General features: G+C 38.9%; 1 protein-coding gene across 1 annotated transcript in view; it reads right to left on the bottom strand.

Annotated features, from left to right (window-relative positions):
* Positions 1-8203: 8203 nt before the first annotated feature.
* The window catches only part of ADAMTS5 (ADAM metallopeptidase with thrombospondin type 1 motif 5), a 60371-nt gene continuing 52934 nt past the window's right edge, over positions 8204-15640 (bottom strand). Inside the window, exon 8 of the mRNA XM_055421697.2 lies at positions 8204-15288. Coding sequence (XP_055277672.2) covers positions 14721-15288 — 568 coding nt within the window. The 3' untranslated portion in view covers positions 8204-14720. The remainder of the gene's footprint in view (positions 15289-15640) is intronic.

The raw sequence follows: 15640 nt of genomic DNA, 5'->3' as shown, positions 1-15640 counted from the left end.
TATGTTAACATTAACAATGTCCTCAGCATGGAAAATAGGAACACAATCACTGTATGTAACTGTATCAATACACTTCAAGAGTCTAATTGCTTCTTTGGCAACTATATCACATGACTGACTCTGCATTTAACTATCAGAGAAACAGTCACACTGCAATATAATTTATTTGTCACCTATATGCATCTCCCTGGTCCTTGAAGAATTATAACTATTTATTATTGCAATAATACTATTAATATCATTTCAAGCTATATTCTTTAAGTGAACAGTAAATTTTTTGTAACTTATCAATGCATACCATATATATTCTAATCTAAAATGTTTCAATTGCAAAAAGTTATTTATCAGAATATTTCCATTTAAAACATATTTATTTTTCTTTATGTTGCACTATAATTTCTTGTTTAGCTTCGGAGTTCCGTGAATTCTCTAATAATTGCATATAATATTTGTGTGTACATCCACTTATGATGCAAACCACAAGTTTTAATCGGGTTCTTAAAGTGATATTTGGCTTCAGAAGTTTACACTCCTTATACAATATAGATTGTTCAAAAATATGAGAAAAGGAAATTTCTCTGAAAGAATTATCTTCAGGAAAATGAAAACAACCAGAAAGGGCCTATTTTGGAGAGATCTCTGTCTTCCAATGACCCTGAAGTAGTACTAAAAGAAGAAAAAACAGAAAGAAAAAGAGAAAGAAGAAAGGAAATAGCATCTTCCGTGACAGTTCTGGATTTCACGTCAAACTCTGTCTCTGAGCTCATATACTGGTGTCTTGCCAGTGTCAAAATCCAAAGGAGGTTCAGGACTCTACTGGATTATAAAAACAAAAATAGTGGGCTCCAGAAATACTCCACAAGTACTGAAACAGCTTTATTATTTCACTAGGTGAAAAATGCAGCACTCAAGTTGTCCTTTCTACAAATCCCTGCTCATTTTCAGAAGTAGATGCCTTTAAAAGTCTGTGTTGATAGATTTCTATTAATTCAACCATAGTCTTTGACTTCCCTGGTGCCTCAGAAGGAGGATCAGTGGATCGGAAACAGTCAGACACAACTGAGTGATTAACACAGACTAACTTCCTGTAGGACCAATAACATAGGAGCTAATAAAATTAGGAGTGAGAACTATCACTGTAAAGGAACTAGAACTTGATGTTGTCTGTACTAAGTAGAGACAAATCAAGGTGCAATTCACATTTCCTGAACAGCACATTTCCTAAGTCTTCATCCTCCTAATTAGAGGGGCTTCCCTAGTGGCTCAGATGATAAAGAATTTGTCTGCCATGCAGGAGACCTGGGATCACTCCCTGGTATGGGAAGATTCCCTGGAGAAGCGAATAGCTTATTCACTCCAATATTCCTGCTTGGACTGAGAAGCCTGGGGGCTATAGTCCATGGGGTCGCTTTATTTGCTTACGAAATGACCTGCAGATGATTGAACAATTTTATTGTATACATCTGGCTTAATATATTTTAGAAAATAAATATTTATTATTTGCTTAATTCCACATGTACAGCTGATACCCTAAACTTTCTTTGCAATATTAACTTTGAGACCTGCTTAAGTCAGACACTCCTGGTCCACAGAACTTCAACAACTTTTCAGACACATTGAAATGTTTTTTCAGGGAAAAGCACGCATAGTGGGAAAACTATAATAACAAAACTGAAACAGAGCAAAGCAATAAAAATAAATTCATGTTTCCCACCCAACCAGAAAGATTCCCTAGAGTCTGTGCTGGTATACCAAGTTAATCACAAGACTGTGTGACTTCTTGTCTGTAGCCCACTGGTTTTGTACTCACACGAATATAAAGGGTAATAATTTCCACTTAATTGTTAACTATTATGTCTTTGTAATTCTAAACATTGTTTTTTTCCTGAAATGAAAGCCTCCATTTATTTGTGTGGAAATGACATGGTTGCAAAGAAAAATTAACTTTAAAAGGTTGATAACTACAAAGAATAGCGTATCATATAATCTTTCAACTTTAGAAGAATCAAGGAAGGATCTATGAATGTTGCTGATTGCTGTATTGTGAAATTTTTAATTAGTTGTATGTTCTGGGACTTCAGAGTCTTGGCCTCAAGAAATCATGTAGGGTCCACTTGGTTCTCTAGAAACACTTACTCTTGGCCTTCTGAGCCTCCTTGAAGACGACTGACCACAACCTGCTGAAAAGATCTTTCCTCAGGGAAAGTCCTGAGACTACATGAAAAAGGAGGCCTCCAGCTGAACCCGACCTTCTCATTGTCCTTGCCAAGATGCCAGACTTGTGAGTGAACCTGTCTTGGACCCTCCAGTCCAGTCCAGCTACAGATGAATCTCATCCAATAACTCCAGTTGGTATGTGGAGCAGGCACATCACTTAACTGAGGCCTGACTCACTGTATCATGAGATTCAATACACTGTAGTCTTAAACCACAAAATTTGGGGATGGTTCATTAATAGCAATTTATACTCAGAACATCCTTATTGAAACTTTGATTTATTTGATCAAAACTTTCATTCACTGATTTATTGCCAACAAAAGATTTCTTAACTGCATTTTGGAGAACAAGGTTCCAGGCAATAGATTTCTCTATTTCGTGAACTCCTATTCCTTCTGCCCCTGTTTTCAACCAGTTTTCACTTGTTCTATAGAGTCGGACATGACTGAGCGACGGAACGGAACGGAATCAGTAGCTACAGAATCTCACTTCCCCTCAAGTTTTTAGCTCATCCTGTCTTTAATTCAAGGTGTATGTATGGACCACTTTTCCAGCAGCCCAAGTGACTCCATGTCAAAGTAAGCTTAGATGAGGGTCTGATCTCAAGCCTTTGTGCCAGTTTTAGAAAGTCAGAGTCTGTGTTTTTCTGTGTTCCCCCTACACAGAAACCACCCCCCCCACACACTATAACCCCAAGAACTAGTTCCTAACCTTGTTCATTGTTCATTCTGATTAATGGTCTAAACCGGTTCAGTTCAGTTCAGTTCAGTCGCTCAATCGTGTCCGACTCTTTGCGACCCCATGAACCACAGAACGCCAGGCCTCCCTGTCCATCACCAACTCCCAGAGTCCACCCAAAGCCTTGTCCATTGGTTCAGTGATGCCATCCAACTGTCTCATCCTCTGTCGTCCTCTTCTCCTCCTGCCTTCAATCTTTCCCAACATCAGGGTCTTTTCAAATGAGTCACCTTTTCGCATCATGTGGCCAAAGTATTGGAGTTTCAGCTTCAACATCAGTTCTTCCAATGAACACCCAGGACTGACCTCCTTTAGGATGGACTGGTTGGATCTCCTTGCAGTCCAAGGGACTCTCAAGAGTCTTCTCCAACACCACAGTTCAAAAGCATCAATTCTTCGGCGCTCAGCTTTCTTCACTGTCCAATTCTCACATCCATACATGACCACGGGAAAAACCATAGCCTTGACTAGACGGACCTTTGTTGACAAAGTAATGTCTCTGCATTTTAATATGCTGTCTAGGTTAGTCATAACTTTCCTTCCAAGGAGAAAGGATCTGTTAATTTCATGGCTGCAGTCAGCATCTGCAGTGATTTTGGAGCCCCAAAAAATAAAGTCTGACACTGTTTCCACTGTTTCCCCATCTATTTGCCATGAAATGATGGGACCAGATGCCATGATCTTTGTTTTCTGAATGTTGAGCTTTAAGCCAAATTTTCCACTCTCCTCTTTCATTTTCATCAAGAGACTCTTTAGTTCTTCTTCACTTTCTGCCATATGGGTGGTGTCATCTGCATATCTGAGGTTATTGATATTTCTCCCGGCAATCTTGATTCCAGCCTGTGCTTCTTCCAGCCCAGCGTTTCTCATGATGTACTCTGCATACAATATAAATAAGCAGGGTGAAAATATACAGCCTTGACATACTCCTTTTCCTATTTGGAAGCAGTCTGTTGTTCCATGTCCAGTTCTAACTGTTGCTTCCTGACCTGCATACAGGTTTCTCGAGAGGCAGGTCAGGGGGTCTGGTATTCCCCTCTCTTTCAGAATGTTCCACAGTTTGTTGTGATCCACACAGTCAAAGGCTTTGGCATAGTCAATAAAGCAGAAATAGACATTTTTCTGGAACACTCTTGCTTTTCCCATGATCCAGTGGATGTTGGCAATTTGATCTCTGGTTCCTCTGCCTTTTCTAAAACCAGCTTGAACATCTGGAAGTTCACGGTTCATGTATTGCTAAAGCCTGGCTTGAAGAATTTTGAGCATTACTTTACTAGCATGTGAGATGAGTGGAATTGTGTGGTAGTTTGAGCATTCTTTGGCATTGCCTTTCTTTGGGATTGGAATGAAAACTGACCTTTTCTAGTCCTGTGGCCACTGCTGAGTTTTCCAAATTTGCTGGCATATTGAGTGAAGCACTTTCACAGTATCATCTTTCAGGATCTGAAATAGCTCAACTGGAATTCCAACACCTCCACTAGCTTTGTTTGTAGTGGTGCTTTCTAAGGACCACTTGACTTCACATTCCAAGATGTCTGACTCTAGGTGAGTGATCATGCCATCGTGATTATCTGGGTCATGAAGATCTTTTTTGTATAGCTCTGTGTATTCTTGCAACCTCTTCTTAATATCTTCTGCTTCTGTTAGGTCCATTCCATTTCTGTCCTTTATTGAGCCCATCTTTGCATGAAATGTCCCCCTGGTATCTCTAATTTTCTTGAAGAGATCTGTTGTCTTTCCTATTCTGTTGTTTTCCTCTATTTCTTTCCATTGATCACTGAGGAAGGCTTTCTTATCTCTCCTTGCTATTCTTTGGAACTCTGCATTTAGATGCTTATATCTTTCGTTTTCTCCTTTGCTTGTCACCTCTATTCTTTTCACAGCTATTTGTAAGGCCTCCTCAGACAGCCATTTTGCTTTTTTACATTTCTTTTCCATAGGAATGTTCTTGATCCCTGTCTCCTGTACAATGTCAAGAACCTCCTTCCATAGATCATCAGGCACTCTATCCATCAGATCTAGTCCCTTAAATCTATGTCTCATTTCCACTGAAACCTGAAATATTAGGTCCAAGAATCAAGGCAAATTGGAAGTGGTCAAACAGGAGATGGCAAGAGTGAACATCAACATTCTAGGAAACAGTGAACTAAAATGGGCTGGAATGGGTGAATTTAACCATTATATCTACTACTGTGCATTCTCTTGGCAGAAGTCTATTAGCCTTTGCCCTGCTTCATTCTGTACTCCAAGGCAAAATTTGCCTGTTACTCCAGGTGTTTCTTGACTTCCTACTTTTGCATTCCAGTCCGGTATAATGAAAAGGACATCTTTTTGGGACGTTAGTTCTAGAGGGTCTTGTAGGTCTCCATAGAACTGTCTAAGCTGATCTAAACCGGTAGCTTTTCTAATACTCCACTCTATATTTCTGTAAGTGCCATATCAAATTGCTATACACTTAGCAGCCTAAAACACCACCAGTTCATTATCTCACAGTTCTATGGTGAGATAATAATAGATGTTTATAGTTAGAATTGGACCGTAAAGAAGGCTGAGAACTGAAAAATTGATGCTTTCGAACTGTGATTCTGGAGAGGACTCTTGAGAGTCCCTTGGACAGCAAGGCAATCAAACTAGTCAATCCTAAAGGAGATCAACCCTGAATGTTCATTTGAAGGACTGATGCTGGAGCTGAAGCTCCAATACTTTAGCCACCTGATGCCAAGAGCCGACTCATTGAAAAGACCCTGATGCTGAGAAGGATTGAGGGCAGGACGAAAAGGGCAAACTCAGGGAGATAGTGAAGGACAAGGAAGCCTGGTGTGCTGCAGTCCTTGGGACTGCAAAAAGCCAGACATGACTTACCGACTGAAAAACATCATGCTCAGCTTGGCTCAGTCGGGCCTCTGGTTTGGGTGTAACCAGGTTGAAATCAAGGTGTCAACAGAGTTGTATTCCTTTCTGGAGGCTCTGAGGACGACTCTGATTCTGAACTTCATGCTGTTGCCAGAATCCAGTGTCTTGCGGTGTAGAGCTGAGGTCCCTGTTTTCTTCCTGGCTGTCAGCTGGGGGTTGTTCTCAGCTTCTAGGCTCTGTCCATGTTACTTGGCCTCTGACTCCCTCTCTCCATCTTCAGAGTCAGCAGTGGTGCATGGAATCCTTCTCATTCTTGGAATTTCTCTGAATTGCCCTTCTGCCTTTAAGAGTTTATATGATTACTTTGAATCCTCCACCCCACCCCCGGTTAACCCAAGATAGCCTTCCTCTCTTGAGTTAGAGAGGGTAGTAACATTAATTCCATCTGCAAAATGCCTTTACAGCAGTATCTGGATTAGCGTTTGATTGAATGATCAAGGGATGGGAATTATGGAGGGACATCTTTAGAATTATTTTACAACATCCTAGGAACTAAAGATCTGTCTTGGAACTAAGGAGCTACCATCCATCTGCTTTGGTTTCCCTACATCCTTGACCTTTTGTCTAAAATGTCAGAGCACCCTGTTTAAAATATTTTCAGTACTTGTTTTTCGCCGCTTGCTAAGATATCTTTGACCATTTTCTGAATCCCTTTAGTGACGATTATCTACTTGGTTGCTATCCATTCCTTCCTTCTTTCCTTCATTTGGCAGTACTACTGAGTATTTCGGATTTATTTTTGCCAGGTACTTTCAGGGTAGCTGATGAAATGGCAATGAAGAAACAAACAAAAAGACTGTGCTCTCAAGATATGCTTCGAGTTGCCCAAAAAGTGCATAACATCGTGCAGAAAAACCTGAAAGAACTTTTTGGCCAGTCCAATATATCAAGAAAGACCCCAGAGAATCTAGGAATTAAAGATGGTTTGGACTTTTCACATGCCTATAGTTCCATTTTGAACCACCTTATTTGTTCATTTTACTCCTAATCTAAAAACTACCCTCTGGACCACTTTTACACTTTCTGCTTTGCCTGAACCAGCTCAATATTAACGTGAAGGAGTTTCTAAGATTAAATACCAAAGTGCTTTTCCCCCTTCCAGCCATTTAATGGTTTTCTAAGTCAAATTCTCTCTCCTTAAACAACAGTTCTTTGTACACTCTAAGGACTTGTCTCTATTCTCACTATTTGCCCAATTCTCCACAGTTTCCATGCCATTTTAATTGGAACTTTAGGATCGCTCTTGTTTTTACTCAATGGCCCACAGATTAGGTCATTTAAATTCTCCCCCTAACCCCCCGAATCTCACGCATTCTTCCATGCACACTGCAACCCCTCCCTCAGACTCCTAGTACTTTAAAAAGCCAATAATTGATAACAAATATGTAAAGTCATTATACTAGTGCTTGGTCCTTGGCGACAGCTAGATGATCACTGCCAATTATAATTTGAGGGCCATCTGCAGTGTTGGGATCTTAAGACCCATGTTCTAAGGGTCATGGAGTGGAAAACCTGGGAGACAGTTTGTGAGGTATATACTGTTGGGCCTGACACAAAGAGGTGTTCAATAATCTTAAATTATAATATACCAGACTTTTAAATGTTTAAGTGTATTAAATTATTTCTTCCAACACTATATGTCCTACCAAGAAGGAAATTTAAAGTACAATTCTGAAATACTATTTGATAAGAGAGAGAAATTTAGTGTTTGCAATGTACACTAACAAGTAATGATTTCAGTTTTAGAAGGAATTCATGTCCTTCAGAATCCTAATGCTATAAATTTGATACCAAATAAATAAACTTTTGCTGCTGCTGCTGCTGTGAATGTTAATTCCTTTTAAATTTCCACGCATGCATTATTATTTTGGCTCTTTAGTTTTATAGCTAGAATATATTTATCTTTATAAGAGTAAGGATGAAGTAGGTAGGTTATGTTGCTTGTGGTTCCAGTTTAACATCAGAAGTTTGATACTAGACAGATGCAGGGGCTGATGGTCTGGTAAGAAGAACTTGAAGCAAAAGTTCATTATAGTTTAAGATAGACAAAGTATTAAAGGCCTGTGCCAAAGTGTATGAGAGATGGTAGAAAGAAGGAAATGGCAACCCACTCCAGTGTTCTTGCCTGGAGAATCCCAGGGACAGCGGAGCATGGTGGGCTGCTGTCTATGGGGTCGCACAGAGTCGGACACGACTGAAGCGACTTAGCAGCAGCAGCAGCAGCAGGGCTTCATTAAGACCTAGCTTGGTCCTATTGCTTTTATGAGAAAATTAACAATAAATAGACAATAGTTTCTACCTCTAAAACATATTATATGCCGTACATACTTTAACCTATTTTACAATTTGCATTTATTATGCCCACTGAAACCACAAAACCAATGTTTAATTTTACAGTTTAAAGTCACACATAAGGAAATGCTTTACAAAATAGGATATTGTTCCTTAATGAAAAATGTTACAGTAAAGGCCCAAACATCTTATTTCAAGTGGTTTACCTGAATAACAGAGCTGTTGTGGAAAGCAGGCTACAAAACACAGTAATGTTTTCAATAGTTGTTTCAGGTTTGAAACATGCCAAAGCTGAAGAGACATTTTAAATAAGACCCGTCTTAGTTTTCCAAGATCTTTTCTTTTTTTTTTTTTTTTGGTTTTCCAACAGCATTGTATTTACTGAAAAAATGCCATCACTTCTGGAAAATTGAGGGTAAAAAGCAGCTTACATTTTACTGCTTGTTTACAGCATGAAAATCTTCAATATTTTACTCTGCCTTGAAAGCATCTTTCAAGACTTAAAAATATCAGTTCTATACCTATTTAGGTTTATTACCTGACTTGACTCACAGACACTAATATAGAAATCAAATATCTGTGGCCACTGCCTACATCAAATCCAACGTATTCCTGCAATCTGTTTAGTTATCTGCAGTCTATTTACAAAGCACATGCATAATCTCCTCTGACGAATGATCTTATTAAAATGTAAGCAATATTTGTCAACTCCTACATTTATGTTATGCTGGAGTGTGTAATGCAAAAATACCATCCAGAGACAATATAAGTTTCTTAATCCAAAGTCTAGTTTCACGAAGTCACACAGTATGATACTCTATCTTAGATATACTCAGTATGGGGTGAAACGTTTCTAATATGTGGTGAATTGTTACAGAAAAGATGGAGATAGAGTAGCCAAGTGTACAGACATAAAATACTGCAAAACTTGAAGTCCAGCCAAATATACACAAAAGTTCCTTTGTGTATAAGAAACTTGAAACAAGTTTATTTGAAAGGAATGCTGATGGTTTAGTACATGATAGAATGTGACTCATCTAAAACTGGGCTATGGTGACCTGATGCTTTTCAAGTTTGGATGTCACCTTAAATATCCTCAATGTACATGGAGCTTCTGTCACTAAGCCCAGCCAATCTGAATGACCATTAGGTACAATTTCCCAAACTTTGATTATCAAGTTGTGCCCAGCCTTGACAAAAATACTTAAAGAGCTCTTTCTTGCAAACCAAGAAATCATGTAGAATAAAACAGGAACTCAGCAATACTGCATCTGGCAGTTGGGTCACTGAAAATGCTAGCACCTTGATAAAGATTGCAATTGTTCATTGGATGTGCCAAAGGAAAAGTAAAAAAAAAAAACACACACACAAAAAAATGCCCTGTTTTATTTGTAAATCACAGTTCTCCTCACAGTGTTAGACTTGGATCATTCCGCTGTGGCAGTGCCTTATAGGAAGACCTGTGCTCTGTGTGCTGTCATGTCTGACACTGTCAACCCCGTGGACTGTAGCCCACTAGGCTGCTTTGCCCATGGGATTTTCCAGGCAAGAATACTGGAGTGGGTTGCCATTTTCCTACTCCAGGGGATCTTCCCAACCCAAGGATCAAACCCACAATAGGATGATGGGCCATTATTTATTTTTTTCACTTGACCTATGGCAGTGCGCATGGACCAGTTGGTGGAGATGTGAGATATGGACCACAGGCAGCAAACTTACTTTTAGTGCGAGAACATTAAGAGAGTGCAAGTTAATAAATACATATATATATATATATATATATATTTCAGTCCTATTCCATTTTAAAACCAACATTTTCTAATAACACATTCCTTTATCTTTTCTATAAAATCTGCATTGACAACTATGGTATCATGGCAACAGGATAGCCAGATGGAATACTTTTCTGATCTGAACACTATGTATATTTTCATTTTCTGAATCACTGATGCATGGGTTGGTGTTTCAATATGTTCTCATATATTAACTGAAGAGAACATGCAGTATGCAGTATAGACTGATGTTTTTTAAGAGCTTTAACTTTAAAAGTCATTTCTGTAGGTCATGCTACTGAAAGTGAAAGTGAAACTCACTCAGTTGTCTCCAACTCTTTGCGACTCCATGGACTATTCAGTCTATGGAATTCTCCAGTCCAGAATACTGGACTGGGTAGCCTTTCCCTTCTCCAGGGGATCGTCCCATCCTTGGGATCAAAACCCAGATCTCTGGCATTGCAGGCAGATTCTTTACCAGCTGAGCTACAAAGGAAGCCCTGTAGTTCATGCTAACAGGGAGCTAATAGAAAGATTGTATTTTTCAGTGGGCTAGTTGATCTACCCACTTAGTTGGTCTACCTGTTTGATAACCTAAAACTACAGGTTGTTGGCAAAATAGAAAAATAATAGAGAAAACATACAAGTTCCTTTTCTGTGTGTCTATATGATAGATCACTTTGACCCTGCACTTGAATGGCCATTTCTGTTCTCAAGGTCATTCATGTAGAATAAAATATTCACTCTGAAGTTGCTTTGTAACTTTGAAATGTTAAAAAAATATATATAAGGTGTTTTTATGACCTCAAGTTTGACTATTAATAGATTAATAACAGTCACTGATCATGCAGATAAGATTTCATACTCAGCCACAAACTATTAGCAAAATCCAGTGGCTGTTAAGTTTGATCTTATTTCACAGTGAACTCTAAGTTATAGCACAAGTCCTGAACTTCTTTGGATCTGGCTGCTGTCCTCTCCTAAACCATTAAAATGACCTTGTTAATAAAGAAGAAGCCAAGGGGAGAAACATGAGAACCAGAGATTGATCTGGTCAACTGTGTGTCCAAAGGTGCTTTGCCTTACTGTGACCAGATTGTGAAATTATAGTCTGGGGCAAGCTGGTGTGATCAATGGTGTCCCTGCTTGTCCCAAATCCTATTATCCCTCCAAAAGTTTAACTTGTAATAGTAAAACATCATATCATATCAATGGAGATCCAGAAACAGTTGTGACTACAGAAACAGTTATGCAGAAACATTACGACTACAAACATCTAAATCATTTAAATCTGATTTGTTTACTCTCATTTATAAACACCTAAAGATGCTGAGAGGAAATGATATTAATGTTAATAAGGGTTTCTAAAGCAGCAGAAGACAATATTTTGCTTTCTTATCATTGATATCATTTGGAGGTTGTGATATATCAACAGCTCCTTGTCCAAGTTTGTCAGTGAAAGTGTATGGACCTGATTCTGAATTGTCTTAGCTTCTACTGGAAGCTTCCAGGCTACCTATATACTCTAGTTTTGAACTTAGACCTTAGTTCCTTGAATAAATGTGTTTCTTAGCTGAGGTTTGGGAAGATTAGGAACCCAAAGACCTGTTAACATAACTACAAGTGATGAACACTATTAGCCACGGAAGATTAAATTTAAAATGTCCTTAGAAAGGAAAGGGACAGTATCAGAGTAAGAATACATGAGAAATATACACACATACACCTGTTTCACACAGAAAGCTTTCAGTAAAAAAAAATACAAAAGCAACCAGTGCCATATATTATGTAAACTCACAAAGTGTACTTTATACACAAACATGAAGCATAAATTAAAAAGTAGGACAACAGCAGAACATCTTAAATATAGAAGAATTTGCACATATTTTTGTTAAATAAGAATAAATAATTTTATCACACAAATTCACATACCAGTTGCAAAAACAATAAATTACTTTTTTTTTTCAGTGCTGCAACTTTTTTTTTGTCTGTGATTAATCCCTTCATTCTTAATGTGCTAAAACTGTTTCCACAGGAAGGCAGAGGAAATTGAATTGGTTGAATAAATTAAACCAATGTCCTTAAACCTCTAAACAACAAGGTAGGGCTTCATTTGACATTTTCTGTTCCAGAAGAAATAAATGTTGCATTGTTCTGGACTCCCTTTTATCTACTGAAACAATCTGGAGTGTTTAGTTTTGTGAGTGTGATTAGATTCTTACTAACCTGAGCATTTTCAGACAAACTCTTTTAAACTCTTTTCTTTTTAGGAAGTGGCTTCTAGCATCCTGAATTTTACACTCTTAATTCAAGATGCAACTATGGAAAGAGAAAAGGCATAACACAACTTGAAACTGAACTAAACTACTTTGCATATATTGAGTATTTTCCCTTTGCTCATCATTCTCTGTGTCTACCAAATACTCCATTTCTCTAAATTTCAGTTTCCAGTCTATATATTTTCTCAGGAGTTTAGACATACATTCCTTAGTCAATCTACTGATACCCATACAAGAAAAAAACAAAAGTAAAAAGCCCCTTAGATAGAAGCATGGAATAGTGGTTTATTTTATTTTTTTAATTTTCTAGGATTGCTCCTACGAGAAGTGTAAAACTTTGGTATTTGGGGAAAAAAGGAATCATTGATAAATCATATTTTAAAATCCATGAATACAGTATGGAGAAGTAGAATAGGAGACAATCACGTTTGCTCTTGAGTTATTTTTTAATGTTACTGCTAATACAACCACAAAAGATTAAAAAATTGCCACAGCTGAATTACTTGATTCAAGTTATTTTGAATATTGGAAAAAGTAAAGCTGGTCTGTAAATTCTCTCGACAGAGTCAAATGATGGTGCTATTTTTATTTTTTTCTACTGATGTGAACAGCTTTGCTCTCAGTGCCTCATATCTGGTACTTTCATCAAATGGAGGTTACCAGTTTTGTACAGGCCTCCATTCTCTAACTGGTACTTGATTACAAGAAAGGACCATGTCTAAAGCAAAGTCAGCCTACAAAAACCCAAAGGATGATTAACACGTTTGATTTCTTGAGAAAATACTTGAAACACATAGACATCCATTCCCTTGGTCTACTGAAATGAATGTGCTATAGCAAGATCAATTACATAATTCTTTTATATTAAAAATATGTTATGACAAAAATAAACTCTCATGAGCTTAAGGAAACTCAAATAGTAGCTCCCTAATATCCTTATAAGCAAATCTCTAATAATAGGGCACATTTGGTAGGTTCATTAGAAAATTTCATAAAAGCAAATTGTTTGTGCTATTTCACAAAGAAAAACCAAATTAAATGAAATATTTTAGTTTTTCTGAACCATGGCATAGAGGGATGTGGTTTATTGCCTATGAAATTTCTATGCAGGTGACGAAAAATTTTCCATGTCTAACTATTCCAACTCACAATCTACCTAAACAGGCTATGGACATAAGAGCAAACTTTGCAAAGGCCATCACATTTCATCACTCACTGGTACAACCAAATGCTTTCTAACTGGGAACAATCTTAACAGTATCAGTATACTTGGATTAAAGAAAAAATGCAAAGAATTATTGCCCATGGTGTGGAAACAGTCTTGTTAATATTAACCTTTTTTTTTTTTGCACTAGCCACATTAACGATAACCACTTCTACATGCGGGTGACTACCAAGTCAACAAGTCCAAAACATCGTAGGTTCAGAACCCTTGAACAAAGCAAACAAATGAGCAAAAACAAAACGCACTATAAAGGCTTGCTGGTAAGAGGTATACCAGTGTTGAATGTGATTGAAAACTTTGCTGTGTGTTCTGTATGGATACGACACATTGTGAGATATCAGATAGGAGCCACAGAGAGAGAAAGCAGTTTGAAAATATAACTTGAAAATATGGTTAAGCAGGTATTTTTTGTTTGTCTTTACTTTTAAATTCTAACAGGAGGAAATTAATTTTCAGACCTTTGAACACTGATGCACACACAAACACTTCTTCTACCTCCTCATGATACATTAATTTGTCTGGCTGCCTGAAAAAATACAGGCAGTTAGTGATTTAAATAAATGGACCCCTGCGTATATTTAAATGACTAGATACACTGAGACCCTTTTTTCTTTTCAGAATTTCTCAGAAGATGCTTGCTGTCAAAATGGTTTTTGACAAAAATTATATCTCCCGTAGTCTGAACGTATAACTAACTCTTTTTAAAACAGCAGCAAGTTCTTAATTTCCAGTAAAACATCCACAGCTCTTTCTGGAAACTGGAAAGAGTGGAAATAGCTGCAGACCTACTTTGGTCAAATACTTTTTTTATAGAAATATATATATATATATATTTAATAGAACCAAGTGATATAAAGTGACATACCAAGGAAGAATGTATTTACAAACAATAAAAATAAGCTGCTGTGTAAATAATATGCATGAAAATGATTATGATGTCTTTGAAGACATTCTATAAGAGGTAGGTGACGAGGGAGAGACTGCTCTGCCATCTTCGAATGTCCCCTGATTCTACATTCATCCGTGTTTCTGCAATCTCCTCGACCCAGGGGATGTTCAAGAACTCGCAAGTGTTTCCACGTTCCAAGGTCACCACTGTCCCACGAAGCAGTGCACACCTTCATTTTGGTCGCTGAGGGCAGATTCTGCCCATAACTGGACTCCTCGTTGACGACGACACGGCAGGGTGTGGCTTTCTGAGCTTTCGGTGGGCCCTGCATTCGCCACGCCTGCAGCCGCGCGCCATCCTCTCAGTCATCCCGGCAGAAGGTCGTAACCACAGGGCTAACACTTCTTCAGCAAACACTGTTTAAACGCGGAAGGCCTCTGGGAGAGGAGACATCCCTTCGCCAGCTTCCGATTCCCGTCCTGGCACTGCACCGTCCTGGTGTGCCAGCCCGTGTCACAGGTTCGCGAGCAGGCGAGCCAGGGGCCCGTCACCCACTGCAGCTGCGGGCTGGGCGAGCCCACGTTATTGCTGCCCTGGCTGGGGACAGAGTTTGCTTTTGGAGCGGACTTCTTGGGAACGAAGAAGCTGTAGCGGACATCGAGGGCTTTCGTGGGGTCTGTGGCAAGAATCTGCACGATGAGAATTTCCTTGGTGGCCGAGTAGCCCATCCCGTGCAAGAAGTCGTCCCTGTGGCTCCAACCGCTGTAGTTCATGACGGTCCCGTTGATGTCGATGATGGTTTCCGAAGTGGAGATCATGTACTTGCCGTTGATCAGGTACTCACCGTTCTTCTTCTTCAGGGCCAAGTAGGCAGTGAATCTGGCCTGGTCTTTGGCTTTGAACTGGCGGACTTTTATGTGAGTCGCCCCTTCGGGGATCCTAACGACGTCAGTGTAACCCTTACTGCAAGCAGGGATGTCGGGCAGGGGAGAGAGAAGGAACCGGGCGGGGGCAGAGGGGGGGAAGGAAAAAAAAAATAAGTAAGACTCTTAATAAATAGATGCACAAACAGACATTCTCTGAAAGTATGGAAGACCCGGGTTTGATTCCTGGGTGGGTATCAAAGGGAATGGAGAGAAGGGAATGGCTACCCGCTCCAGTATTCTTGCCTGCAGAACTCCATGGACAGAGGAGTCCATGGGGTCACAAAGAGTCGGACCCTGACTGAATGATTAGCACTGCCACATCACCTTATCTTAGTGCAGTTTTAATGTATTAAAAACTTTCAATTTATTAAAGCTTAAAATTGGTTTCA

The sequence above is a fragment of the Moschus berezovskii genome, chromosome 1 (genome assembly GCF_049115385.1).
Source record: "Moschus berezovskii isolate FMDL1 chromosome 1, NW_MosBer_1.0, whole genome shotgun sequence".
NCBI classification, from domain to species: Eukaryota; Metazoa; Chordata; class Mammalia; order Artiodactyla; family Moschidae; genus Moschus; species Moschus berezovskii.
Note: the sequence above shows the minus strand (reverse complement) of the source record. Positions and strands in the feature narration are given on the sequence as shown.